This window comes from Peromyscus leucopus, chromosome 13, assembly GCF_004664715.2.
Source record: "Peromyscus leucopus breed LL Stock chromosome 13, UCI_PerLeu_2.1, whole genome shotgun sequence".
Lineage (NCBI taxonomy): Eukaryota > Metazoa > Chordata > Mammalia > Rodentia > Cricetidae > Peromyscus > Peromyscus leucopus.
In genome coordinates, this window is record NC_051074.1 from 54112449 (window position 1) to 54140400 (window position 27952).

The 27952-nt window shown below is 46.0% G+C and overlaps 1 protein-coding gene across 8 annotated transcripts in view; it reads right to left on the reverse strand.

Moving 5' to 3' along the window:
• The window catches only part of Spats2l (spermatogenesis associated serine rich 2 like), a 171543-nt gene that overhangs the window by 8284 nt on the left and 135307 nt on the right, over positions 1 to 27952 (reverse strand). For all 8 annotated transcript variants that reach the window (XM_028886027.2, XM_028886018.2, XM_028885999.2 and 5 more), the window contains one exon: positions 11662 to 11720. In XM_028886027.2, coding sequence (XP_028741860.1) covers positions 11662 to 11720 — 59 coding nt within the window. The remainder of the gene's footprint in view (positions 1 to 11661; positions 11721 to 27952) is intronic.

A 27952-nucleotide genomic window follows, 5' to 3' on the forward strand; every position in this document is an offset into this window, starting at 1 on the left:
GGTAGAGCACTTATGTAGCACACACAAGGCCCTGGATTTGATCCCCAGTCTGGGGTATTTTAACACAGTCACCTGGGGTAACTAGCTGTGATACTGGAATATGACATCAAAGATTTACTCTATTAGCTTTTCATGAGCTGAAAGAAAAAAAAAATGCTTCTGCATTTGATGTTCTGCAGGCATATTTCTGTTTTGCAAACAGTGAAGTTCCAGGCTTGAGTATCTCAGATCTTTGTTCCAAGTATCCCTGGTAGAAAAAAAAATTCCAAGGGTGAGTCAAGGCGCTTTGAACTGGATTTGTGTGCGTTCTTTAAGCATCTGCACCTGTAGGGAGGACAGCTGAAAATTCCCTGGTGCCTTACTTCCTCATCTCTGTCCGATGAGCTCAAGTTTCAGAGAGATGGAGATGCCCAGGTTAACCTGTTTCCCACGAGTGTGTGGAGTACAAAAGCAATTAATAAGAAGTCCGAGCTCTCAGTACACAGGCTTCTGGTTCTGTTTCATCATCTACGCATTTCCTTTGTTTCTCTTGGCCAATCATATTAAGCCCTAAGACAAAGCACGCCGTGTAAGATTACACACACGTTGACTTGTTCTCCATCCTTGCTGCATAAGGATGAACTGTTTTATTAGAACACGTTCACAGTACACAGAGCCAAAAGACTGATATTTATGATTCTGATAGTTTTGAAGTATGATTTCATTGTGTAGGTCAGCTGGCTTGGAATGCACATTCCTCCAGTACTGGGATTTCAAACCTGTGCTACCACACACAGCCAAGCAATGTGATTTTTGATTCTCAGAGGTCTTAATAGACACAACACCAAATGAATCACTTAAAAAAAAATCAAAGCAAGCAAACAAAAATAAAAATAAGCAATGCACATAATCAGTCAAGGGTTAGGATTCCTGCACACTGAAGACATTCTTCAGACAGATCTTATCTATTTATGTCAATATCAATGTTGAGATGTCAATAAAATAACCTTCCATGTAGGGCCCAATCATCTGCCAATTACACTAACCACCCTTTGGTTACGTACGTAGCTCCCTCTGCCTAGCAGAGGCCTGGGCAGGCTGACCTATACCTACTGGTCTCAGAATTCAGAAAATCTACCGAAAAAGTGTGTCTGGATAATGTGAGTGACGAATTTTCACCCAAATGTTGACAGTGTCATACTTAGAGTTGTTTTAGGACATCTAGTTGCACCAGAGACCACAGAATAGCAGCCTGTTGTTATTATTATTATTATTATTATTATTATTTATTATTATTATTATTATTATTTTGGCCAGAGAACAGGTTTGGTTGATCTATACATGAGCTTTACAAATTTGAATGTCTACATTTAGAAAGTAGGAAATTCTATTTAAAAGAGATTTCTAGAGGTCCTTAAAACATTGGAATGTGAGCTAAGGACATGGCTCACTTGGTGGACTCTGCTTAGCATGCATAAGCTCCCAGTTTATCTCTATCCCGACATGACGAGGCATGGTGCTAGAGGCCTGTAATCCTACCACCTGGGAGCAAGAGGCAGAAGAATCAGAAGTTCAAGGTCATCCTCAGCTATACAGTAAGATGAGATCAGCCTAGGATATGTGAAGCCCTCTTTTAAAAACAGTAATTTCTAGCCATCCTTGCTCAGCATCTCAAGGGAAACTGATTAAAGCATGATGCCCAGTTTGTACCTTCTATATACATCTCCAGTCACTCATGGGACTAGAATAAAACTGAATCATGGAATTCTTCGTGTCCACAGTACCTATAGCACACAGGAGAGTCATGGATGCTGAATGAAGGATTCAGTGAGTGAATGGGTCCACTAACTGAAAGGATATCAAAATAGGAGTGGAGGTTCCTGTCCCACTTAAGACTGTCTAGGTCTGGGGCTGGGAAGCTGGCTCAGTGGGTATGGTGGTTTGAATAGGAATGGCCCCCATAGACTCGTGTTTGGGTGCTTGGCCTATAGGGACTGGCACTATTAGGAGACGTGGCCTTGTTGGAGTATGTGTGGCCTTGTTGGAGGAAGTGTGTCACCATGGAGGTGGGTTTTGAGGTCTTATATGCTCAAGCTACTCCCAGTGTGTCACAGCCACTTTTACTGCCCATAGATCAAGATGTAGAACTCTCAGCTCCTTCTCCAGCACCGTGTCTGCCTGCCTGCCATCATGCTTCCAGCCACGATGATAACGGATTAAACCTCTGATCTCTGTAAGCAAGCCTTAATGAAATGCTTTCCTTTTTAAGAGTTGCCGTGACCATGGTGTCTCTCCACAGCAACAGAAACCCCGAATAAGACACTGGGTAAAGTGTATGCTGTGCAAGTGTGAGCATCTAAATTCAGATCCCCAGTCCCCATGTAAAGAGCTGGGCAAGGCTGTGCTTGTCAGTGACCTCACGGCTACTAGGGGTGTGGGGAACAATAGGAAGATCCCTTGGGCTCCCTAGGCAGTCAGTCTAGCTGGTCAGTGAACCCCTAGGTTCAGAGAAGAGACCCCTCATCAGGAAAAAAAACAGAGTATAGAGTGGCAGAGGAAGACATTTGATGTTGACTTCTAACCTCCACATGCACACACACAAACGGGTATGTACACTCACACATGTACCACACATATGAATCAGTATCTCCCCCACCCCATACTCACATAAAAAAAGTTTTTAGGACCCATAGTTTTGATTAGTTACTTACTTGTCATTATAATTCAACATATGGATGGGACTAAAGTCTGCAACATGAGAAAATGATTATTGAGTAAAAATAGGAAATGCTATGCTTTCTTCTTGCAAAGTATGATAAAAAATATAAATTCTGAAGACTCAGATTTGAAAGGCAGTAAAGGGGAGGGCGGACCACAGCGACTGGGCGGCTAAGCAGACCCCACTTTTCTCAATGGATCATTTGTGGAACTGGTGACAATTAGAGGTCATTGTTCTTTCTGATGATGTGGAACTTGGGCATTCACCCGATACAGAAGATTTTGTAAAAATAGATATAAATTGGGCCCTAAAATGGGAATGCAGGTGCAAGACCACCACTGAGTTCTGAGCTTAGACTCATGCAAATCATGGAAATGAAGACTGTGGATCAGCAAGCGCCGGGGCGCATTTTTACATATAGTCTTATTAACATTTCAAAGCCTTTCATTGTGAAAGCCTGAAAAGTTAAGATCTAAAGCCCATGTTCTTGAGGGGCTCAAATTTTCACCATCAGCACGTCAATCACAAAAACAAAAAGCAACAACAAATACAGATCAGATCTTAAGATCATTGATCCTGTAATTAAAATAGAATAATATGTATATTTTGAAAGCACTATGCTTTCAGAAATCTGTAGAGGGAGACAGTTCCATGCAGCTTGGGTCCCTTCTACATGCAAGACTTAATATTATGTATGCAACTTTATAAACAGAATCTGGCATGCTGAAATCCATTTTCTCAATAGGATTTGTAAATCCCTTCAGATTCTTAGAACACACTGGAAGCTTGGCTCATATTACTTGAACCATGGAAATCTTAAGGCTTCTCCAATAATGCTCAACAGCAGAAGGTGAGCTCAGAATCTTGGGGCCAGGTGTAGAGTGCAAGCATTTCTTCAAGCATAGAGACTCTTTGAAAGCCTTCTTATTCCATAACAGTTCTTGAGAATTTGCTATTTTACTTCATAACATGCTCATGTGAATACAAAGTCATGTTTTCCTCCCACATCTGTAGGAAATCTGTCAAGAACACGCCCGTGTGACCCTCAGTTCCCTGGGGTGGCAGACGAAGTCTGAAAGCCTGGTGATATACATGCTTATTTGTTCACCCGTAAATTATAATAATCCTGCACCCCCTGCCGGGTCACTGTGCAGCTAAAGAGCAACATTTACAAAGTGCTGATACAGTATACACACAGAGCTAACATATAAGTAACAAGGTGAGAGATATTCATCTAGAATATACTCTTAAAATAATTACATTAGTGTTCACTAATATGGACATTGCAGTCTATAGACAGTACACTGACTTTAATTGTCTTGGTTGTCAACTCGAATACATTTGGAATCAACTATCTATCAGCTAGGCATGCCTGTGAAGGACTATCTTGATTAGATCATTTGAGGTGGAAAAACCCACCCTAAATCTGGGCTACACCTTCTGATGGCAGTCCACGAAGAAATGGAAGAAGGAAGTTTTTTGCCTTTTTGCCTGCTCGACTTTACTCTTGCTGGCAAGTTCATCTATTCTGCTGCTGAAGCATTCCTTCCCTGGTATTAGAGTCTGCTTCTTCAGGCCTGCAACATCAGCCATGGGAGACGAGGTAAGACCTCCAGCGTCAGGGACTGAACAGCTACTGGATTCTAGGCCAGAGGTTGTAGAAATAGTAGGGCCTCTGTACACCAGCACCAAGTGGGGCACGGAGCCCCTGATCTGGACGGAGACGAACCAGTGTTGGCTTCGGCTCCAGTCCTAGCCCTTCCAGATGTCTCAAAACCCTTTCAACTGCTTGCTCACTAAACAAAAGACATTATCAAAGGGGTTTAAACCCAAACTTCGGGGCCACGGAAAAGTCCCGTGACATCCCTGTCCAAATGACTGGACCCTGGAGTCACAGGATGGCCCACCTGTCTAAGAGCTGAGACAACTACTACTAGTCTAATGAAAACAAACAAACAAACAAAGTTAACTGTAAGTCAAGATCTTATACTCACAGCACCCCATGCCACGGCGGCCCTCCTCCAAGGAACACCAGAACGCTGGCTGTCTAATGCCTGGGTAACCCAGTACCAGGCCCTCCTCCTGGACCACCCTCGAGTGAGAAACCCACCACCATTAATCCTGCTGCCCTCTTGCCCAATCACAAACCAAAGGTGCTCATCCATGACTGTCCTGAAATGAAAGATGAACCTCCAGGTACATGGAGGCTTCAGTATTTACTTTAACCGGAACGATTTGGGCCCAAGCTGGGTACCCGAGCACAGAGAACAGAGCTGATTGATCTGACCCAAGCTCTCCGATGGAGAAAAGCCAAGCCCCCCACCGCATACATGAACAGCTGCTGTGTTCTTACTACCCGGCATGTCCATGTGATGATCTATAGAGAAAGAGGGCTTCTCACCGCTTGGAGAACAAAACGAAATCTTGGCCTCCTGGAGGCTCTCCTACAGACCGCTGTCCTCCACTCCTGGGCCGCGGACCTGGCTGCCCAACGAACAGCCCTAAGACCAGAGAGGACTATTGAGATTCTGATGACATACCATGACCCTGTGCTGCCAGAGACTCCATGGCAAAGAAGAAACGGACAGCTCAAGCCCACAGGTTGATGGAACGGCACAGGGAAAGATCACTCTCCCAGAAACAACCGGCATGACTCTGGTAACTGACCTTCACCAGGCGTCCCTAAACTTTCTGAGGTGCTCAGACCAGGGTATAACTAGACTGGACAGTCTAGTGTGGGATGTCTCAGGCAGATGCCAGGTTTGCGCTCAAGTGAATTAAAAAAACAGAGAGCCCTTTCCCAGGAAGAGGTCCAAACGAGAGGCCAACACCCTGGCAAACTCTGGGAAAACTGACTTCACCAAGATCTGGCTTGCCAGGGGAGGATACAAGTACTCGCTAGTTTTTATAAATACCTTTTCCAGTGGGTGGAAGTGTTTCTCACCTCAACTAAAACTGCTCAAATAGTAACTTAAAAAGCTCCTCCAGGAACTGGTTCCCTGATTTGGCCTCCCACTGATTTCCAACAGTGGCTTGGCTTTCATAGCCAAAACCTCTCAGTTAATAGCTAAAGCTTCAACATAGATTGAAAACTTCATTGCACATACAGACCTTAGAGTTCAGGGCAGGTAGAAAAAAAATAAACAGTATGTAAACAAACAAATAAGCAAATACATTAAAAAAAACCCCACCTCTAACAAAACTCTCATTAGAGTCCAGCAAAGGATGGAGAGACTCCTTCCTTCCTTTGCATTGTTTTGGGGCTGCTGCACCCCAGGAAGGGAAGGATTTACCCCCTATAAGATTATATTTAGAAGACTGTGATGATATTGTGTTCCCCAAAATATTGTGCACCCTAATAAACTTATCTGGAGTCAGAGAACAGAACAGCCACTAGATACAGAGGCCAGAAAATGGTGGCACACACGCCTTTAATCCTAACATTCCAGAGGCAGAGATCTTCTGGATCTCTGAGTTCAAAGCCACACTGGAAACAGCTAGGCATGGTAACAAGAGCCTTTAATCCCAGGAAGTGATGGCAGAAAGCAGAAAGGTATTTAAGGCATGAGGACCAGACCTAGAGCTGGTTAAGCTTCAGGCTTTTGAGAAGCAGTTCAGCTGAGATCCATTTGGATGAGGACTCAGAGGATTCCAGTCTGAGGAAGCAGGATCAGCTGAGGAATTGGCAAGGTGAGGTGGCTGTGGCTTGTTCTGCTTCTCTGATCTTCCAGCATTCACCCCAATACCTGGCTCTGGGTTTGTTCTTATTAATAAGACCGTTTAAGATTCAGGCTACAGAAGACCTCCCCCACTGCTTCCCAGGCTCAGAGACCAGCAGTCGGCAGAGCCCTCAACCACTCCCTTCTCAAGTTACCCCAGTTACAGGCTGTTCATTGAAGTATCCGAGAGACCAAGCCGACCTGAGTCCACCGCCAGTTTCCCCTGGTCTGAGTCCAGTCATACTGTGTGGGTCAGGCCGGCAACCAAAGGGACATGGAAATGAACTTGGAAAGGACCCTGCACGGTGATTCTCTCCACTCCTACAGCTGCGAAGGTAGCTGGCATTACACCATGGATCCACCACACCCAGGTCAAGAAAGCAGAAGCCACAGGCGTGGCTGCCAAATGGCCTGTCTCTGGACGATGGATCCATTGAAATGAAGGTTCCATCGGGGCCCAGGCCCTTCCACTCACTGACCCTCTACCTCCTCCTGAGTCTAGGTTTGGTATTCACACAGGGTCATGTTCCAAACCGTCCTACCCTGGACCTGGGGACTAAGAAAGACAGATACAGGGAAGGTGATACCTAATGAGGCTGCAGGCCAGCAACCCATACCATCTTGACCTTTACTTACTGGTGCCCACTTTAAGTGTCTGCTTGTCTTGGAGAAAGGAAAGACACAAGAGTTTATCTTTTGAGACAGGAATACGGAGTTTACAAGTCTATGTGTGCCCTGCGGCTGGGGCCCCTAGTTGTCACCCCTGAATGAAGTTTCCATGACAAAACCAGAGGCTTCCTGAAAACACATGAATATTTAGAAAAGAAGTCCCCTCCCAGGAAATGCACAACAGGGAAATGTAATCCAATGGCCATAAAGCAGAAAGTCTGAAAATTCCATCAGAAAGGCTCTGGCCTCTGGGAAACAGACTCCACGCCATAGGAAGGGACCCTGGGGATGGAGTTAACCATTCCCAGCCAGAAATCAGCCAGGCTGGCTGGCTGTGCTTAGACACCTGATCTCCAGCTACATAAGGACAAGAACTAACCAGACTGTCAGTTCACTGTGATGGGGGCAGCCCTAATTAAGGCTAGAGGGCTTTAGAGGGGCTAAAACTTGTCTAGTATCCCAAACCTTTAACCTAGGCACGTCCCCTTATTCTGATGCCTGCCATTCTGCCTTATGGGTTAACTCATCTTGGTAACAGCAACATCACTGGGCCCCTGAGCCTACCTGGTGGGTTTGTACTAGTGGTTTAACTAAATGCTTTCCAAACTAAGAAGACAGGTTAACCAGGACCTAGAGGTAGTAAAAGTTTCTGTTTCTGAATGAAAGCAACAGTTAATGGTCCTATGTAATTGGAGAGGCTTAGACTTACTTCCTATGAGGTAAAAGACACCATGTCTGGCTTGGGGAGAAACATGCTGTTTCTATACTAACTAATCAGGAGTAATTAGAGAAAAATCTTGCCACGGTTGGAGAAAACCTCACAAAGAGAAAGACATAAATCAGGTAATTGATACCAGTCTCTGTTCTCTGGGTCCCTCTGGCTAACTACTCTGTATCAGCGCTGACTGGGCCTTTAATTCTCATTCTGATTGGATTAATGGCGGGGACCGACATTTTAAACTATATGGCCAATTATGTACCAATTTAGTAAAATTAATGGTCCTTAGGACCAACCACACCTCTTTAGAGCAGGATGGGTCCATGATTAGACTCACTGACTAAGAAGACCACTGGGGAATCTGGCAGGGCCCCAGGCCTTAGCACAACTGACTCCGTGATGGAGGTCCCATCCAGTCCATAAAACTCGGCACATAGACAGCGCCAACCTGAATGAACCCAAATGAAAACAGAGATCTAATCCACCAAAGTCCAACGTCTTCCCATCTTATGTTTTTTTGAGGCAGGGTCCCTTGCTGAACCTGGGAGCTCACGGATTCAGATGGAGTGGCCACCCAGTGAACTGCAGGGGTCCCGTCATGTCCGCCTCTTCAGCACTGGGATTGCAGCTGTGCACCCTGTTGGTTTTAATGCGACAGCGGCGGTGGCGCTGTGTTATTCATTAAGCGGCGCTGTTACCGTGTGAGAAAAGCCCCGAGGCATGACAAAACCCACTATCATAGTTTTATTAGGAGAAGAGAGGGACAGAAGCCAGCGTGACCAGGCCTGTGGAAGACTTGTGCAGAGAGAGAGAGAGAGAGGGCGGGGAGGAGAAGGAGGAGGAGGAGGGGTCTGTATCCCACTTCTTATGGATTCCCTTGCACATGCGCATATGGGCTTACAGAGCTGCATCATGCATGTGCACAGATTGCGTGATCACACTGTGCGCTGCAAATTACGTGACCATGTCGCACATGGGTTATGTAGGACGGTAGGCCCTTTACTAGGCTACTGAACTGCGCATGTGCGGTCATGTAGCTCGGGGAGTAGCCAGGAATCCCAACACACCCCATAGAGGGCATTTAACAGGAGAGCTCAAACTCAGCCCTCATGCTCTACTCCCTGAACCCTCTACTTGGCCCCTCGAAAGTTCCCCTTGTTTTGTGATCTTAGCATTTTTATTACATTTATTTATCTGTTGTGTGCATGTATCGTGTGTAAGCTTGTGCATGACACAGGGTGTTATGTGGAGGTCAGAGGACAAGATGACCATCTCCTTCTCCTGTGTGTGGTCCTGGGGAGCAAACTGAGGTCCACAGGCTTGGCAACGAGGGCCATGACCTCCCTTCACCCCAGAAATATTTTAACTAAAAACATTGATTGCTACTTTCCAGAAATGAAAACTGAATTATGGCCAAGGTACAGAGGAGAGAAAAATAAAAAGAATTTGATTATTTGATTTAATCTTTCATTCTTGTGCATATGTGTGTGTGTGTGTATGTATGTATGTATGTATATATGTATTTATGTATGTAAATATATTGGTAGTCAAATGAAAAAGGATTGAGTTGAAAGGCCATTAGACGAACTCATAAGATAAAATCTGGGTAAGACTGAAGCATTTAGAACGCCCAGGAAAAGCACTGCAAAGTACATCCCAAGTGAGAAATGTGGTTGTTGGGTTCCTAGAACATACCAGACTGGATTCAATAGTGAGAAAGGATCAGCCATCCACCCTGTTCCATCTGAGGAATCTTGTCTTGGCTGAAATTTCTAACCCATGAACCTCATCCTGTGTAAGGCTGCCATGGTGCACAGATATTGCCATCTTACACAGATTACCATGGTTTATAGATTGCCATTGCACAGATTGCCACCTTATACACATTACCACACTACACAGATCACCATCTACACAGACTGTATCTTACACAGATCACCACACACACAGATCACCATCTGCACAGACTGTATCTTACACAGATCACCATCACAGACCACCATCTGCACAGATCACCACCACACACATCACCACACACACAGATCACCATCTGCACAGACTGTATCTTACACAGATCACCACACACACAGATCACCACTGCACACAGATCACCATCTGCACAGATCACCACCACACACAGATCACCACCTGCCCTGCTACTTGCTGAGTTACTTGTCACAGAGGGGAGATTTAGACATGAGCACACATAAAATAAAACCCAGAAAGTTAATATTTTGTATTAAATGTAGGAGAAGTTTTACATTGATCATGACAATATGAATGTGTTAGTTATTTATTTACTTTTTTTTAAAAAAATTGAGACAGGGTCTCCTGCAATATAGACCAGGCTGGCCTCCTCAAACTCATAGAAATCCACCTATCTCTGCCTCCCAAAGGCTGGGATTTAAGGGGTGTGTTGCCACACCCAGCTTGTGTTCATTATTCAAGTAAAGAATTTGCTTTATCAGGCAATCTATCTTTATAATTTTAAGTTAAAACATGGATTGGTTTTCTTTTACTGAAGTTGGCGGGTGTTGGCATTTTTGACAGAGTTTGTAAACAGGATTGGAGTATTTTAAGAAAATTTCATTTAGTGCATTTCTGTATTTGAATTATTAATCCTACACAACTCACTTAAAAGCTCGGGGATATTTTGCATGTTTGATTTATCAGTGCATCGTCAGGTTCCTAAAATGCTTGAGAAGAGACAGACATATTAAACACACCCATGCCCCATCACAAATATTTAGGCAGCTTTAAGTGGCACACATTTTGTTGTTTTGTTTTTCATCTTGTGAAAGTGTCTAATATAGTGAGCTCCAAGCTCACTATTTTGACACTCTTGCTTCCGCTTCCTGACGGCTGAGATTTTAGGCATGCACCGTGACGTGTGGTTTAGGTCATGTTGGCAATCAAACCCAGGGCTCGCTAGGTGAGTGCTCTCTCAAACTGAGCTACATTCCCTAGGCCAAACAGGAGCCACGTCGGGGGGAATTCAATTTGATAAACTTGAGTTACTTGAACTTAAAAGCGAATGAGTTAAAATGACTATGAATGCCATAGTGAGATTGTAAATTGTATGGACTTAAAAAATGACTATCTTTAAATTGAATATCTGCTTCCCCCCCAAATCAACGCCAGGGCTGAGGAGATGACTCAGTCGGTACAGTGCCTACTGTGCAATCTCGAGGACCCGAGTTCAAGCCTCAGGTGAATGAGTTCAATCCTGTGGGCGACCTAGCAATCCCATGAAGAAGGCAGGTGCAGTGGTGCACATCTGTAATTTCGGCTCTGGGGGGACAGAGGCAGGTGGATCTCTGGACCCTTCCGGCTGCCTAGCCAAACTGATGAACTTCAGGTTCATGATGCCTCTTTTTCAAAAAATAAGGTGAAGTGTGGTAGGAGACCCCTGAGGTTGACATCTGGCCTTCACACACATGTGTGTACAGCACCCTGCATAAAACCGCGAGTTCACACACCCACCCAAACATATGCTACACACATCTACACAGATGTAATAGCAAACTTACTGCCCTTTTAAATATAAGTAAATTCAATTTCTGTGTGTGCATGGAAGTCCCCTCGAATTCACAGAACTCAGCAGACACCTCATAGTTCCTCAGTGAATATTCTGCACCGAAAGCTGTGAGGAATGAGCTGTGGCTCTGTCCCTTTGCCAGACGGTGGAGCAGAAACACAGAGATGAATGACCTGCCTGGGTTACGGATCTCACCCACCAGTGTTTCAGTCGGGATTGTAGAGTCTTGCCCCAAATCTGGAACTCCCCCCTTCCCTTTCCCCCCACAGATTGCTTTGGGACAGGCAGCACCTTATTACCCAGCCACGTGCATACTTACTGGCTTCTTCTTTGACTTTATCCATTTCCGCCATCAGTGAAACTTCTTTGTCAATGATGCTGGAGAAAAACAGAAACAAAAACTTATAAACGTTGAAGAAGCAATGGAAATACACACACACACACACAAAGGATTGTCAGGAAACAAAATTACCCCAAGTATTTTTGTGTGACCATGCCAGGAGAACACCCTGTCTCTAAAACAAGCAGCATGGGAGGGGTGTCCCCGAGGATAACACAGTGACATCTGCTGATTAAGTCACCGTCAACACATCTGAAAAGAAAAGGCCTTTCGACGTCCAGAGCGGTATGGCTTTGCATTTAAATCTGGGTATATTTTTTCCTTGCACATTCCAAAGTTCCAAAACAATGATAAGGATTTGAAAAGCTGGCACTTCAGACGCCAAGGACTGTTCCCAAATGTCTCGGTGTTCTTGTTTCCGAGATCCTAGCTTAGAGGGAGGGAGCCGGGCCCAGTTCTGATGCAGGTCCTAGGACTACACTCGGACAAGCCTGCTCCAGGGTGCTGTCCCGGCCAGCTCGACAATACATGTGTGTACTTTTCCATCCTTCCAGCACAGCGAGGTTCTGGAGAACTTACTCCAATACAGTTCATTAATTAAAGCAATTATTCAAGTTTATTTCTCTCATCCCAGCCCCTAATCTCCGAGTTCCACTCTCAAGAGAAACAACATATCACAAATACCTTCTATATCCCTTCTCAGATTTGTTTTTGAATCATAGACATGAGCTGCACTTCTAATTTTCATTTGGTCACAAATTATCTGTCTGTCTGTCTGTCTGTCTGTCTACATACGTACATATATCTGAATTTTAAGGACTTGCTGGAATCATAACCACATTACTTTAATCACATAAAACATTATTAATAGCTCAATGGATGCTTCAGTTTTCTACATATTCAGGTTTCTACAGCTGTTCCCTAATTTTTCAGTAGTTTGTTTAAACTGAGATCTAAAATAGACTAGTTCTTGTTTTAATCCACCAGCTCCCTCTCATCTGCTTTCTCATTTCTTTTGCAATTTATTTGAAGGAATCAAGTTGTCCTCAAGAGTTATCCAAAGTCTGAATTTTGCTAATTACATCTCTCTGGCTTTATTAAACCCACTCTTATTATACTTCCTATAAAATTATTAGATGTAGAAATTTTTTAAGATTCAGGATTGACTTCCTCAGACATAGACTACTTTATAAATGTGTTATATCTTTGTGTGTGTGCTGACAGAATTATACACTTAAATGTTCCTCCAGAAGACAGCTCCAACCTGATTTTCATCACCTAATAAAGACATTGCACTGAATACAAGACATTCTTCTTTTTGTTATTAACAGTCATCAACATCATTGTCTAGATGGACACAGTTTGTAAAGAATTCCGATTCATATGAGTCTTATTTATTTATTTATTTATTTATTTATTTATTTATTTTTTAGTGAACTCTTTCTATAAAGAGAAACTTCACAGGCTTGGGCTTAGCTCAGTGTTAGAGCACTTGGCTAGCGTGTCCACAGCTCTGGGCTTAATCCACATGGTGTCTGTCTGTCTCTCTCTGTGTCTCTCAGACACACAGAGAGAGACAGACAGACAGACAAACACACACACATACACACACACACACAGACAGAGATGGAGGGAGGGAGGCTGAGATGATGACCACTTGTTTGGCGGTCATTAAATATAGTTTGTACAGGTAAGGTAGGTGTTTGATTTTCTTTTTGTACATTTGGTTTTCCAGCTAGTTAGTTCTTTAGCATTCTCCAGAGGCGTCAGCGAGTTATTATTCTGGCTTATATACTTTAATTACAAATTCATGTCATATGTGTTTCAATGCATTGAAGTTATCACTAATTTAGATTGTTCAATCACCTGTACTTTCAAGATTTACAGTGTTGAAAATTTCCTTCTTGGTTATTTGCAAAATTGGTCAAGGTAAGGAGTGGTTTGTGAATGTACCTAACCTTTGGGGACTCTGAACAAGGTATAACCTGAGATTTGGCGAGTGGGAAGTGTCTGCCGTGGAATTCAGCTCTTTGCAACCAGGAAATGCCAGTGCAAAGTGACCTGTGCAGTGCCAGGCACATTCTCCAAGCCTGGGCTCTGAGCCTAGGCCCTCAACCATTGACAGCATCAGGAGTCCCCATGACGCACATGGCTTCAGGTCACTGGGTTTGAGCACTCTTGTGTAAGCAATCTTCTGTATCGTCTCTATTGACAGTACGCAGGCACGGCGACAGTCTGTCTTAGATATGGGAAATGCACAACACGGACAGGTTAGATGGGGAGGAGGAAGTCTCTACCCCATCCCTGCCTTGGTTGACCGAGTCCCTTTCTCTGAGAGTCTTCACTGTTACAGGTGTCTCATGTTTCTTTGAAGGTCCACCTCTGGACAAACCAGCACATCCTGAGCAATGTATACGGTGCCAGACTGCGTCACTAGACCTCGGGTTCCAGTGACTTCCAAGTAGATGTACCTTCTCTTGTCAAGTCTACAAATGCTGCCATCATAGAGACAAAGTGTGGTGCTTATTTGAGTGTATAGTTTTACAACTTTCTTAGGGTGGGCACTTGCATTTTAGTTTAGGGAGACAAAGGTTAACAAATAAGCTGTTAGGGAAATAAGATGATATCACAGTCAGGAGCTCAAACTGCAAATAAACTAACTACTCTCTGCCTGGGAATAGGTTTTAAATTTTCACTCCCTCAGAAAGGGAGGAGAGAGAAGATTCAGCAAGAAGGCTGAGGGCCAGGAACAACCTGGGGGTGGGGGGTGGTTAGTCAAAAGAACCTCCAGGAGCCAGGCCATTTTAAGTGCCATCTTAAAGGGTTGCTGTGGCCTTGCACACAGCAGTGGGATGCCTGGGTCATCTTAGGCTTGGTGTGGATGGCTTGAGTGAGCATGGGCACAAACACATACACTGAGGAAGTGGCTGGGTTTCACACCTGGGGTGATGCAGGGATGAACAGATGGGAAGAGGCAGAGTCTGAAGGCACACCAGGTGAGAGAATGCAAAGCCCACTTGAACCCCTAAACCCATGCATTATCTTGAAATAGACTCTGGATTTCCATAGAACACAGAGAGGTAGGCCGGGAAGATTCATGTGGGCTCAAGAGGCTGGGCAACCCCAGCTGACTCATGGGTTCACAGAACAACGGGGTCACATGAGAGTGGCCAGTGACTTGTGCTGCCGGCGCGTCACAAACAGAGTGACACGGAGTTTGGGATGCTGTTCAGCGATATGGTGCAGAGAGAGAGAGACAGACAGAACTGGGAAGAGCCACAAAACATTAACTCAACTCATCGGGTCAATATTTGCTAAGTGTTTGCCACGTGGTAGTCAAGGGTTTTGGAGCTGGGGCATCAGGGGTTGGGGGGTACAGCTATGGAAACAAAGAAAAGGGAAAGTGGGGAGAAGGAAGCGGGAGAGTCAAGATTTCTTTGATCATCACAGCGTCTGCATTCTTTTTGCAGAGGTGTGAGAAGACCCGCAGGACTCACCAAGGGGGCGTGACAGAGAGGAGAAAATGGTGACGGTCAGAAGAAGGAATATCTAGCAGACGTCTGAAGAGAGCTCAAGGTCTGGAGATAGACACAGCGCACACGTGAAGGGAAATGCACCCAGTGGACAAGGTTGGCCTCGCCTCGGGAGGTTGGTAGTTGGGAGAGGGGCAGACCATCACAGGACGCCAGTATGCTCCCCAGAGCTACCAGCCCTCACCATCCCAGTCCCTAGGCAGAGAACCGAGCCCGGAAGTCACGAAGCCTGTAGGCTGCACGTGTTGGACAGAGAGATTGATGTAGGGAAGAGGCTTTGCTAAGTTCTTCACCGGCTACACGATCCTGCTAAGTTTTTGTTGGTAGGATTTGTTCACCTAACATTGTGCTCAGAGAGTTAACAAGATGGGCATCGGTGGCATAATACACAGCCCCAGGTGGAACACATATTAAACAAAGCCGGAGAGTCACGCAGGGGTTGGTTCAGACCTTCTGGGCTGGCAACAGGAGGGACGAAGGTTTACACAATAAACTCTTAATCTGCTTAATGCGCACCCTTGGGGATGTGGAAAAGCCCGTGACGTTGGCATCAGACCATGCTTCCATTCCCATGGGTGTTTTAGCCAGGGGAGGTCGTCTTCCTGTGTTTCAGCAATTCAGCACTGCTCTCTCTCTCTCTCTCTCTCTCTCTCTCTCTCTCTCTCTCTCTCTCTCTCTCTCTCGATATGAGACTGCTTTCAAACCTCACGCACAAAGGCAAGCCCAAGGTTTTAGCTCTGACTTGAGAGACAGGCGCACACCAAGCTCAGGACTCTGCATAAGGAGCGGCCACTTGACCGTCCCCCAAGAGTCTCATCACACTGGACCCCTGGTTCGCGGGTTTTGCTTGTAAGGCGTGAGGCTTGGGGAAGGGAAACGAACGCGGCGGATGAATTAGTACAGGCTCGTCTGTCCCCTGGAGACCGTGAGACAGCTCAGACAGCAAGGAGCCAGGCACACATCATCCCGAGCCCCAGACGAAGAGCAGGTCAAGACAGAACGGCCACGTCTAGAGTCTTTCAGATGGCCCCACAGCCTGGGTGTCCCAGTCAGCTTGGAGAGTGATTCCATCAGGGCCGTTTGCATGACTCAGTCTTCTCAGAAGGTCAAGGTTAGGCACATCCCGAAATGCTGCCGGGGGACGACAGCCACAGGCTGGATGGGGACTGAGGGCATCTCGTCAGAAATCTGGCTCGGAGTTGTCAGAGGGGAAGGATGGGAGGCCCCTCTGAGGGAGAGGGCATCAGTGCACCCACCACAGTCCTGCCGGGGAAGGAGAGGCCACTCTTGCTTTTGAGGTTTTCCTGGTAGGGAGACATGAGCTTGCAGCTGCCTCAAGGCAAGAGCCAGTTCTTACTAGTACTGAGTGCTGACTGACCTGACCAGGCCTATCAGCTGGTGGGCCAGCACCCTATAGAACAACCTTCTTTTTTTTTTTTTTTTTTTGAGACAGGGTTTCTCTGTGTAGTTTTGGTGCCTGTTCTGGATCTCACTCTGTAGCCCAGGCTGGCCTCGAACTCACAGAGATCCGCCTGGCTCTGCCTCCCAAGTGTTGGGATTAAAGGCGTGCGCCACCACCGCCTGGCCATACAGGACAATTTTACTGAAGCCTCCCAATGCCCCAGGAGGCAGGAACCCCGCTCCACCTCTACCACAGAGCCTTGGTACATGCCCTCTGCCTCAAGGACAGTGTCCCACCTCCTCCCCAAACTCCTTTCTTCATCTAATGAACTCTTTCTTCAACTCTTCGCTTAACGGTCACTGCCTCAAAAACCTCTGACTGAGTTTTTAAAACCTTCCCCTGTACGCTCTTATTCTGTTTTGGATATGGATTGTTCAGTAGTGGCTGAACTGTGAAGAAACATACCTATATTTCTGTGGCATAAAATGATGGGGCTTCTTAACAGGCATACTTGTAGTGCTTGCATATAAATCATGTCTGTGTAAAAATATATACACTTTTGGGCATGGACTGGCCCTCATCATTTAAGATACAAGCTGAGGAAAAGAAATGTTATGATATTCGCCAAGCGCGGAGGCTCTGACGCAGGATCAAAACAGGGAGTGGGTGATACTGTCTGCTGAAATGTGGGCTTTCCCATTAATCCAAGAGCCTAAGTGCGGAGTGGTCCTATCTTCCAGTGGTGATCCTCAGCACTTGACAGAAATACCTAACTCTTTAATTGGCCTCGACTTAAGATGCATCCCGCATGTTCTCCATCAGCGGAATGAACATAAAATCCATGCTAAACTCACGTGTTTCAGACGTACCTTTCCACCCTCGCAAACACATCTTCTCCTTTTATCTAAACTACTTGGATAATAAAATTTTATCCTGTGGCCATAAAAAAGCTTTTATTACCAAAGCAATAAGGTCTAAGGAGGAGATTACCATGGCGAAAACTTTATAGTTTATTATATAGTTAATCACAAAGATAAAGTGTCATTTCATAAAAAAAGTTCCCAGTGTCTTGGTTCTTTCTACAGGGGACTAATAGTGATGACAGAAGGAATCAGAAGGGCTCTTCAGTCAGAATCTGTTTGTGACTTTCTGCTCTGTGGAAGACTCATCTTTCATTCTGGAGACCAAGGCACAGAGTGACAAAAACCGCTTCTTCTGGGAGCCTAAACGAGCCACACAGGCCCGCGTTCTCACAAAGTAAAGATGCTGTGGTAGGCAGGCCCCCACGGGGCCACCTTGGTTGAGAGCCGGCTGGTCAACATAGAGGACCGAAATTTCGCAGATTCCTCAAACAGGACTTCAACCAGTGTGGGCAGCCGCTAGAACCGGATGTCGAGGAGTTAAAACGAGGCCTGCTCCACCTCTGATACTCTGCCTCGGGGAGCCTGCAGGCAGAGAAACTGGAACCATCGGATCCTAGACCACTGCGGTTCGGAAGCTGCCCATGGATAAAGTGCCTGAGTGGGAACCCCTTTCGCTGATTGCCCACTAGGCAGACACAAACTGGGAGCACCAGGAGAGAGGCAGGGCAGGCAGGCTGTGGAAGGAACCTGGATCCTGGCCTCTGAGTGCAGAAAGGTGAGGTGCTGGGGAGGAAGGCGGATAAGGGAATGCTTCCGTCCCGCGCTGTGAGTGATAAGCCTTAATGCCAGACTTCTGGGTATAAGGACCCTCCCCCTCCCCGTCTCTCTTAAATTAGAGAAAGAAAAGTAATTTAAGAGCGTTCCTCCCACTCTGGGCTCTGCTCCTTATTACTGTGGAGACAAAGAATTATGGAGTTCCCTGGGTTGGACCCTGTTGGTGGCCTCTTAAATGGCCTGGGGCTGGGGAGTTCTCCTTGTTCTTCACCAGCTTGAGTACGGAAGGGAGGGGGTCCATGCTGTCCAAAATCTTAGCAGTCTTCATCCCTTGGGATGAGGGGCCTGTGCCCACCAGGGAAGAGCAGAACTTCCCTTATATGTGAGGGCCCGTGTACTTGACCCATGGGCCCCATTTCCAACCCAACTCAAGTATTCCAGCCGTTCTCGAGGCCAGGGCAGAACTAGTTCAAGGCTTCAGCTCAGCCACTTCTCAACTATTGCAGCTATCAACAGAGCCTCTTCCTTGGCTTGGGGACTAGAAACACAGCGAGACCACGTGTGTTTCTGCAGTCCTAGGCCAGGAAGGTCAGCAGCTCTAGCTGTAAGAGACACCCCCCAGTCGTACAAGCGGCCCACCCCCAATTCCGTTCTCCACCTCCTTCCTCTCTGTCCCCCTCCTACGCTCTGGGCTGGTTGCAGGTGTCGACGCTCACTCTTCACTCCCCACACCATTCTGTCCCCAGAAGTCTACTCCAGTAGAGAAATACCTCTCCTCCCCACTCCCACTGTGGCGGATTTAACCCTGAGCTCATTCAAAGTAGTTGGCTGTATGAGTTGCTTACATCTTAGTTGCGTTGCTGGGATTCCTGGACTCACATCCTCTATACATTTTTTTTTTCTTTTTGCATTTTACAACAACTCCAATTCTGTTCCTAACTGGAAAAAAAGTGGATTTTGTCCCTTGAATATAACAAAGGTGGCAAGTGGATCTTTCTAAAGGTTGAACTCAACGGTGCCGTTCGGTAAACACACAAACCCAGCTAGATCTCCAGTGTGGAGACTAGGGCTGGAAGAGCCTTTCAGAGTTGTCCACTAACAGGACCATCAAAGAAGTAAGGTGGCTGACCTTCCTGGCATGAAGCCCCCTCAGCTACAAGGCCACGCAGACACCCCAGATCTGAACAACTGCTCCCAACCTATCACTCGGGTTGAGTTACCGGAGATGATACGGTAGACTCATCTCTTTTCATTTGCAGAGTTCGTGTTTGGATCCTACAACGACAAATATTTGACTACCATTTGAACTGCATTTTGGGAATGATGTGTGAAGATTTAGTGTGTAGACTAACTCCAACACTTACCAGACTCTGGAGTTCCTCAAAACATAATTAATTCAATAAATAAAATTCAATAAAACCCCACAGGGACTCATTTATCTTCTTGGAATTTTGAAAAGGACAAGAGTTAGAAAATCCTTTAAGTCTACAAATCCACAACACCAACTGTTCAGCTAGGAATATGTGGCTTTCGTTACTAAGTGTCTTTGTTAATTATGTCTTAGGTTGCTCTCTTTCTCTGGAAAGCACTAGTCAAGAAAATAACTGCATTTCATGTTCACTATAAAAAAAAAATAGGACTTAGCCCTCCACCTCTTTTAAAGCAGCCCAAGAGAAGAAGCTTGAAACAGACTCCAACTGTCTTATCACACAGACATAACATCTGGACATCTGACTAACATTCTTTTCTGCACTTTTACCTCATCTTACATGCTCATTTAACAAGTGGAAAAAAATACAGACTGCAAGGTGAAATCAAACATTTCAGAATAAAACAGAGCAAGACAAAAATCATTCTTTGTCTCGTGCACAAAATGGAGCCAACCACTCTCAACACCCTGTTATATTTTCTTCCCGAAACATTCTGGGAAAACCAAGAGGGGGGCGGGGAAAGTTATCTCTGCAGACGCCATCCTAGATGTTGCACACGAATTACTTGGGAATGGAAAGTGTAAGAGACTGCTGTGGTACCCGAAGGATCAGAAGCGCTGTCGCATCTAAGCCAAGGCAGCCAGGCCTGGCCTTGACTGCCCCTGGCTATCTGGCAGGTTTTATAGTTCCTTTGGCTCTCAGTGAAGAGGGGAGGGAGGGGAAAATGCATACCGGGACCCTCCACACAAGCATGCCACCACTGTCTCAGTAACACCCCGCTCTACATCCCTCCACCCTGAGAAGGCAAATAGACACGAAAACTCTGAAAAGCAGACATTCTTAATCTCCTGCATACAGATGAACGGTTGATGGAGTTTTCAGATTTGAAAGGCATGTGTTCACGATTCATCTACTGATGGAGCGAAGCCTGGGGAATTTAGTCCTCCCAGGCAGACTGTGGTCTTTCATGCTGCTGCTTCCTTCAGCATGGAATCTCCCCTTCTTTATCTGGCAAATTTCTAGCCTTCCTTCAAGATTCAGGTACCACCTCCCCGATGACCCCTTTCCTAAACAGCCAGCCGGGGCTTATTGCCTCCTGCTTCTTCACAGGCCTCCACCCGCCCCTGTACCACACCACTGGTCCACAACGTCCACTGCACTGCCTGTTTCTGTCTGCGCCCACCAGACACGGCCTCTTAGGGAAAGCGGCTGGCCCTGTCCTTCAGTATCTGTAGCAGTATTCTCCAACTGTGGTGTGCAGACTCGGTTGCTCAGTGTAACTCACTGAATGCAGATTCCGGGGCCCTACACTTGTGGAATCAGCATCTCTGGGGAAGGGGAAGGGCTCGGATGCTCCCCATTCAAAAACATGTCTGAGAAGTGCCACCAAGCACACAATCTTCTGCCTATGAGATGAATGGATGAAGGGGGAGGTGGGGAGAGACACGAAGAGAGGGTGAACTGTCTTGGTGGCACATGTGGCCATTCAGAATCGGGAATTCCTTTATTTCACTTCTCTCTTCACCCAAGGAATAGCAAAGTCGTGGCTAGATTCTCATATCCCGTCCCCGAGATCCAGCACATTCTAAATGCCCACAAGGCTGTAGGGTAACAAGGACACACAGCATCTTCCAGACAGAGCAGGGCTAACACAACACATAAACTCAGAGACACACAAGCTCTGCACAAGTTCAAACCAGACAAAACCCCAGCACTGAGACGGGGGAGTGGCCAAAAAGCCCCACCCCTAACCAAGAAGCTGTTTACAGTTGATACCTGATGGGAGCGGGAGAATCAGTTTTCTCCAATGGACAGTCACTGCACGTATCACCTCACTCCAGGGCAGGCCGCATGCCCAGGAGTAACTGGCCAACACAGAATGGACTCCATTTTTTTTTTTTTTGGTGCACTTTATGTTTTGTCATGTTTTGTCTGATTGTTTTTGTTTGTTTTGATTTTCTTTCTTTTTGGAGAGAGAGAGAGAGAGAGAGAGAGAGAGAGAGAGAGAGAGAGAGAGAGGAGAGCAGAGCATGAAGGGGTGGGTAAGGAGGTAGAGGAGATCTTGGAGGGGAAAAATATATGACTATAATATATTCTATGAAAGAAATTTTTAATTAAGGAGAGCTGAAGGGTAAATTCCCACCAGTGTCTCGGGGTAGAGGAAAAGAATGTTCTTAAATGCAATGCTAGAAAAGAAAGACTTAAGTGAATGTCCATTGGGGAGCAGGCTAGTCATTTTCTGGAATGATCTGACAAGTTTACTGACTTACACAGAAATACTCATATGAGCCATAGAGAGTGGTTAACTGTACCTTGGCTTCACAGCTGAGTCGATGTAAGAAACTCAATCGGCTTCTGAGCTAGAATATATAAAATGGAATTCAAGCCCCATTCTGCCTAATTCCATGACACATGTTTCCTAATTAAGTGGTTAATAAACCCTGGAGAGTGCGACTTTTATTAGAATATGGCCTAGTACGAATCAAGAGTTTACAGCCGCTGAAATAAGAAAGCCGCACCCATGGAAGGAATTCCATTACTCCCACTTCATGTGCAAGTTTGCTGTATCATTTGTTGTTGTCTACCTGACTAATTGTCCAGAGTAACTCTTGAGTCCTACTCCCTACTAGTCTTATAGGTTAAAAAAAGAAAACAACAAAACAAAAAACTCAAGACCCATTCTCAAATTATAATACAGAATAGCTCTCCTTCAATATTATAAGGCATTTGCTGTCTATGACCATGCTTTAAGAAATTCATCTTAGTTTACCTCTATCTCTCTCCTTCGGAGACAGGGTTTCCTTGTGTAGCCCTGGCTGTCCTTGAACTTGTTCTGGGGAGCAGGCTGGCTTTAAACTCACAGAGATCCGCCTGCCTCTGCCTCCTGAGTGCTGGGATGAAAGGCGTGCGCCACTACTGTCAGGCTGTATTATAAATTCTTGAAAGACCTACCCTACAGGGATATGCAGACAGAACACTTTGCTTAATTTCACCTCCTATTTCCATTCTAAGACGTCCAACAGTCACTTCTTTTCAGCAGCGTTATGACTGGCTAGTTGACTGGCAGCCTTCATCTGCTGAAAAGATTCAGGCGTCTTTTCAGATTTCAGAACAAAATCAGAAGCAATGCTGAGGCCGTCCTCTGCTCTTATGGAGGGTCTGCTCTGCAAAGCAGCCCGCGGTGAAAGCCAAGCAGACTCCCAGGGCCCACCGCGTGTGGCTGACATAACGTATGGAGGTAATCCACACACCCAGGGCCCAGGAAAGCTATTAGTGTGAGGCGCTGTTTATGCTGGTTTCCTGGGACTTTACCTAAACCGAAAAGGCCAGTTCAGTACTTTCTGTATTTATCGGCCTGCTCTTCCTTCAACTGATTCATTCAGGCCCAGCAGTGGCCCGGGGGAGACATCGAACGCTGCGGAGAAAAACCGGAGGGAGGAAGAAAATAGGAAAAGGGAAGCTTCCACCGCCAAAGAGCGAGCTGCACCTATTCAGAGTGACATATATTCACAAACGAGGCAAGATCTGGAAGCGCACCGTACCGCGGGGACTCGCCAGCCGCAAAGTCGCAGGAACCTTGAGTTCCTCGTGTTCTGCGGTATTTGCCCTTTCCACAGTTTCCGAATGAATCCCGGAGCCCACTCCTGCTTATTACACTGGCGCAGGGCGAGGAGGGAAAGGAGTCATTTTGGGCAATTTGTCAGCTAGATGGCCACAAAATCCATCCATATGGCTCTCTTGAGGCATAAATATATTTATTAGCCTCTTTTATTATTGTCTCCATGTATCCTTTGCAAGTGTGTGCTCATTCTCACGCTGTGTTCTTTTAATATTCTCAAATAATACGGGCTATTGGGTGTGGGGGAAGGAACAGGTTTATTTAATTTCCTTTGTATAGTGTCTTGTACAAGGCACAAACAGGTGGGCACCGAGAAAAACCATTTGATGAGAAAGAAAGGGATTTGTGAGGAAGTCTGGTTTGGATAGGTTTTGATGGTTCCGAAGATTGTCTTCACTTTCAGAGCGGAAAGACATAAAAGCCTTTTATTACATTTTAAAAATAAAAACACAATTCAAACTTCTGACTTTTATTAAAAAAAAAAAAAACACAAACAAAAACTGAAAACCACATATCCCGATCTCTTGATTTTGTTCTTCCTTATGTGTTTGGGCTTAAGGCTGGCAAAATCTAGTAATTGTTTCGCACACTTCTTATAATTAAATAGGGAATTGAAAGCATTGTGCAATCATTATGTAGCCATGCCAAATAGCTGAAAGGCCTCCTCAGGTCATTCTCGTGCTAGAGACCCCATTATAAATACATCTTACTGAAAGGGACATGGAAAAGCATCAGTTCGGGACTGGACAATTAAACTACACCAGGTGCCCGCACTCCAAGGCACACACTAGTAATGCTCACTGTTTTCGCCACATTGGCTTTACAATGGGATTCCCACTCATTCCCCACGCCTCTATCAAGATCCCTCACGTGACTGAACTCAATGCCAAATCGACTTGTTGCCATCTGTTTTGTGATACAGATCAAATTCTAGGGTCATTTTAAAAAAAAAGGAAACAAAAAACAAATATGTGTCATTCCTATCAAAGTATATGTAGCTCCATAATGCTAATGATTCTCTTAATTAAGGGAAGGTAATTAAATGACCAAGTATTTGCTCAACCACCACCGGACCATAAGCTATCCAAAAAGACCTTCTGCTTCCATGCAGTTCACACAGAACAAGGGCTTGATCACAGTATGTCACTGCCATTAGAGTGGCTGGACATGAGCCACGTACGCCTGGGAACACCAAGCGATACCGCTGCCTGCCTGAAGCCAAGGAAGACTGTCCCCCAACAGGTGCTTAATGGAACGGTTCCCCACTGTACTTCTTAGATCTCTGTCCTAATCCTGGTCCTCACTGTGATATTTGGCTTTACTGTAAAATGAGAAAAAGACTCCGGTAGAGACAGAATGGCTAACGAGAGTGACTGCCTGTCATTTAGCTACAACCTCCAGTTCTTAATTTTTCCATTTCCTCCTAAGGACTGACTTGAATCCTATAATGAAAAAACAGACCAGAAAAAGCAAAGCCTTCAATTTTCTATACTACAATATAATTGTTTTTTTCTGATCTCAGGGAGGCAAAAATGTAATTTGACCTTTAAAACGTGTAGCTGGAAGGGTTATGTTTCGGGCAGTATGGGGAAAAAGATTTTCTTACCACTGATTGAAAAGGGAAGGCTCTGTGGTAAGAGAGTGATGGGAAAGACAATCCCCCTTCCTGCATCCCCACTACTGGCCTTGGAGGATGGGGTGCCAGAAGTTAGATTCTCACAGTGTTGCAGAGTTTGTCTTTCCCTCAAGGAGGTACCTCAGAACATGCTGCATTCTCTTCCACTAGGGAATTATCAGTATTATCGACATCTTAGACCAAACATGTCCTTGTTATTGGAGAATGGGAAGGAGGGAGGAGGACCGGCAGAGAGGCCGTCCTGTGCACCCTCGGCTGGTTAGCAGTGACCCTGGCCTCACCTTGTGCTCCCAGAGGCTGGTGACACTCCCTCCCTGCAGCTGTGACAGTCAACATTATCGCCAGACCAACTGTCCCCCAGAAGGGAGAGATTCACCAGCTGAGAGATACCATCTATGCTGGCTTCAGACAACTTGCCGTCCCTTCCACAAGATCCAGTGATTTTCAACTGTTACAGGACCCCAACGAAAACCACCTGGATTTAAAACCCCACGAACAAGTCTTCATTATCCATTTGTCTGTTGATGGACAATTAGGTTGGTCCCAATTTCTTGCTATAGTGAATAAAGCGGCAATACGCTTGGCGAATTTCCTACAATCACAACAGTGAAAATTAGCCCTAGAGAAAAATGATGGATTTATATAGGGGTAGAAAAAGCCCTGAGTGAGTGAAGTTCTGAGTGAAGCTGAGCTGGCCATGTCAAAGACCCCAGAGCCTAAGACCTATAGAGTAACGGCAAACTCTTCTCTCCAGGAGGAGAGACTCAGCGGGAAACGGCAAAGCCTTTCTATCTGGTCCAGGTGTGGATGCTGATAGTGCATGCAGAACATGTCCACCATAGCTTTCTCCCATCCGGATGTTTACAGCATGAAGACTGTTCGCCTACAGAGATTGCTCCTACCTAGATTGGTTAAACCCATCTCCTTGATCCCGATGTACACTGTAAACCCCGCCTCCTTGTTTATCTGTATGCAATGGCCCCACCTCCCTGCTCAGCTCTATAGAACAAACACGCTGAGCTGCCAGGGTGCTGCGGGTTTCCCCGTCAGAGTCTAGCCCACCGGAGCCCAGCTTTTGGTCTGTTTATCTGTCTTTTCCTTACTTCCGTGCTGCCCCAGCCAGGTTCACCCCTGGAGCCATGTTGGATGCACTAGACTTAGAACATATAATACCAGTTGGGTGGTGGTGGCACACACCTTTAATCCCAGCACTCGGGAGGCAGAGCAAGGCGGATCTCTGTGAGTTCAAGGCCAGCCTGGTCTACAGAGTGAGATTCAGGACAGGCTCCAAAACTACACAGAGAAACCCTGTCTTGAAAACCCCCAAAACAACAAACAAACAACAACAACAAACATATAATACCAAGTGAGGACACCAGCTCAGAAAGAAAAATACTGTGTGTTCCCTCTTACACACACACTAGCCATAACACACGGGCACATATGTAAACAAGTGCGCATGTAGGTACGGTATAACATGAAGGACGGAAAATGAGCATTAAGTGGTAAGGAAGGACCATGGAGACAGCGCACACCTGAGTCACGAAAGAGGAATACACAGCGAACTATTTTTCTAGTTCTAACTCTGTAGGGATTTTCTAGTGGTGGATCAACGTATAAAAATACAATCAATACTGAAATAGCAAAATCCAATGTGAAGTTCCGCAGCATCTTCCGGATGCCAATTGCCAATGTGTCGAGGGTCACTGAGATGTAGGGTTAGATGCTAATTTCGGTGCGTGATGGATTTTTATCTTAAGCTCTTTAGACCCAAGTGGTAAGGAAAACACCACCCCGAACAAACAGAGAAGACGAAATTGAATTCCGAGGCCACAGAAGTAAGTTCGAGGGTGATGCCTTTGTAAAGGGTGGCGGAAAAGCCGTAGAAGAGTTTAACTACTAGAGTGTGGTGTGGAAGCAAATATTAGATCTTAGGCACTCTCTCTCAGGAAATAGTAAGCTACACACACACAGACCTAAGGAGCGTAGTGGAAAAACCAGAGTCTCAGCATTGTGAGCAACACCTGGCACCACACAAAAGCAGTGTAAAGGCGGGAGGAGGGGATGAGTGTCTGGAGCTGGTGACAGGGAGGGCTGGTCACCAGCTCGCAAGAGAGCCGTGCTGATGATACACCTCCTGACGTGGCCTCAGACTGGAGCGGCTCGAGGATGCCCATCCCAGTAACTTGACACTCTCTGGGTGTCTGAGGGAGCAGCACTGCAGTCAGATGTCACTGTGACTGGGTGATTCAGAAACACAAGCCTCACCGGTCACTTCCTGTTGGGAGGCCTCCTCAAGCTCACACCCCCGGAAAAGACCACCGTATTTAAAAATGTCAAAGAGATGATATCTGCCTGGTGCGTAGGGCCACCCGGCCAGCTAGGGTGAGCACGTGTGCACAAAGCCTTTGCTCAGATACCCGCAAGGCTTCAGCAGCAGGTGAGGGGGGGTTCGGGGGTGCAGGTAAAAGATAAATTCACCTGAAAATAGCTAGTTCTTCAACTTGGGAGTCTCACACTAGAATCCGTCTTTTGGTGAGGGGCCAGGATCGCTAGAGAGCATTTGTTACGTGCAATTACGTCACTCTGGGTGTGGAACACATCTTCTCAAGGAGGATGAGGTCATGAACTATGGAGGAAGATCAGCGAGTTTCAATGAATAAGAGACGATGTGGAGACATCAGGAGCTGTGGCCTGAAGGGGGGCGACAGGAGGAGCCCCCGGCTGTGAGGGAGGAATAGATAGGAAGGAGGAAGAAATGAACTGAAAGGTGGCAGAGAAAGGGGAAGCGGGCAAGGGCTGAGACTCACGTCTCACCCTGGATTTGGCTCCGGGCTACACCCAGCCCCTGCTGGGATTTGAATATGAAAGGGTCTTCATAGGATCCCAGGTTTGAACACTTGGTTCTCTCCCGGTGGTGGCACCATTTGGGGAGGCTCTGAAACTTTTCGGAGGTAGAACCTTGCGGGCTGAAGTAGGTCACTAGGGGAGGGCCCTGAAGTTACACAGCTTA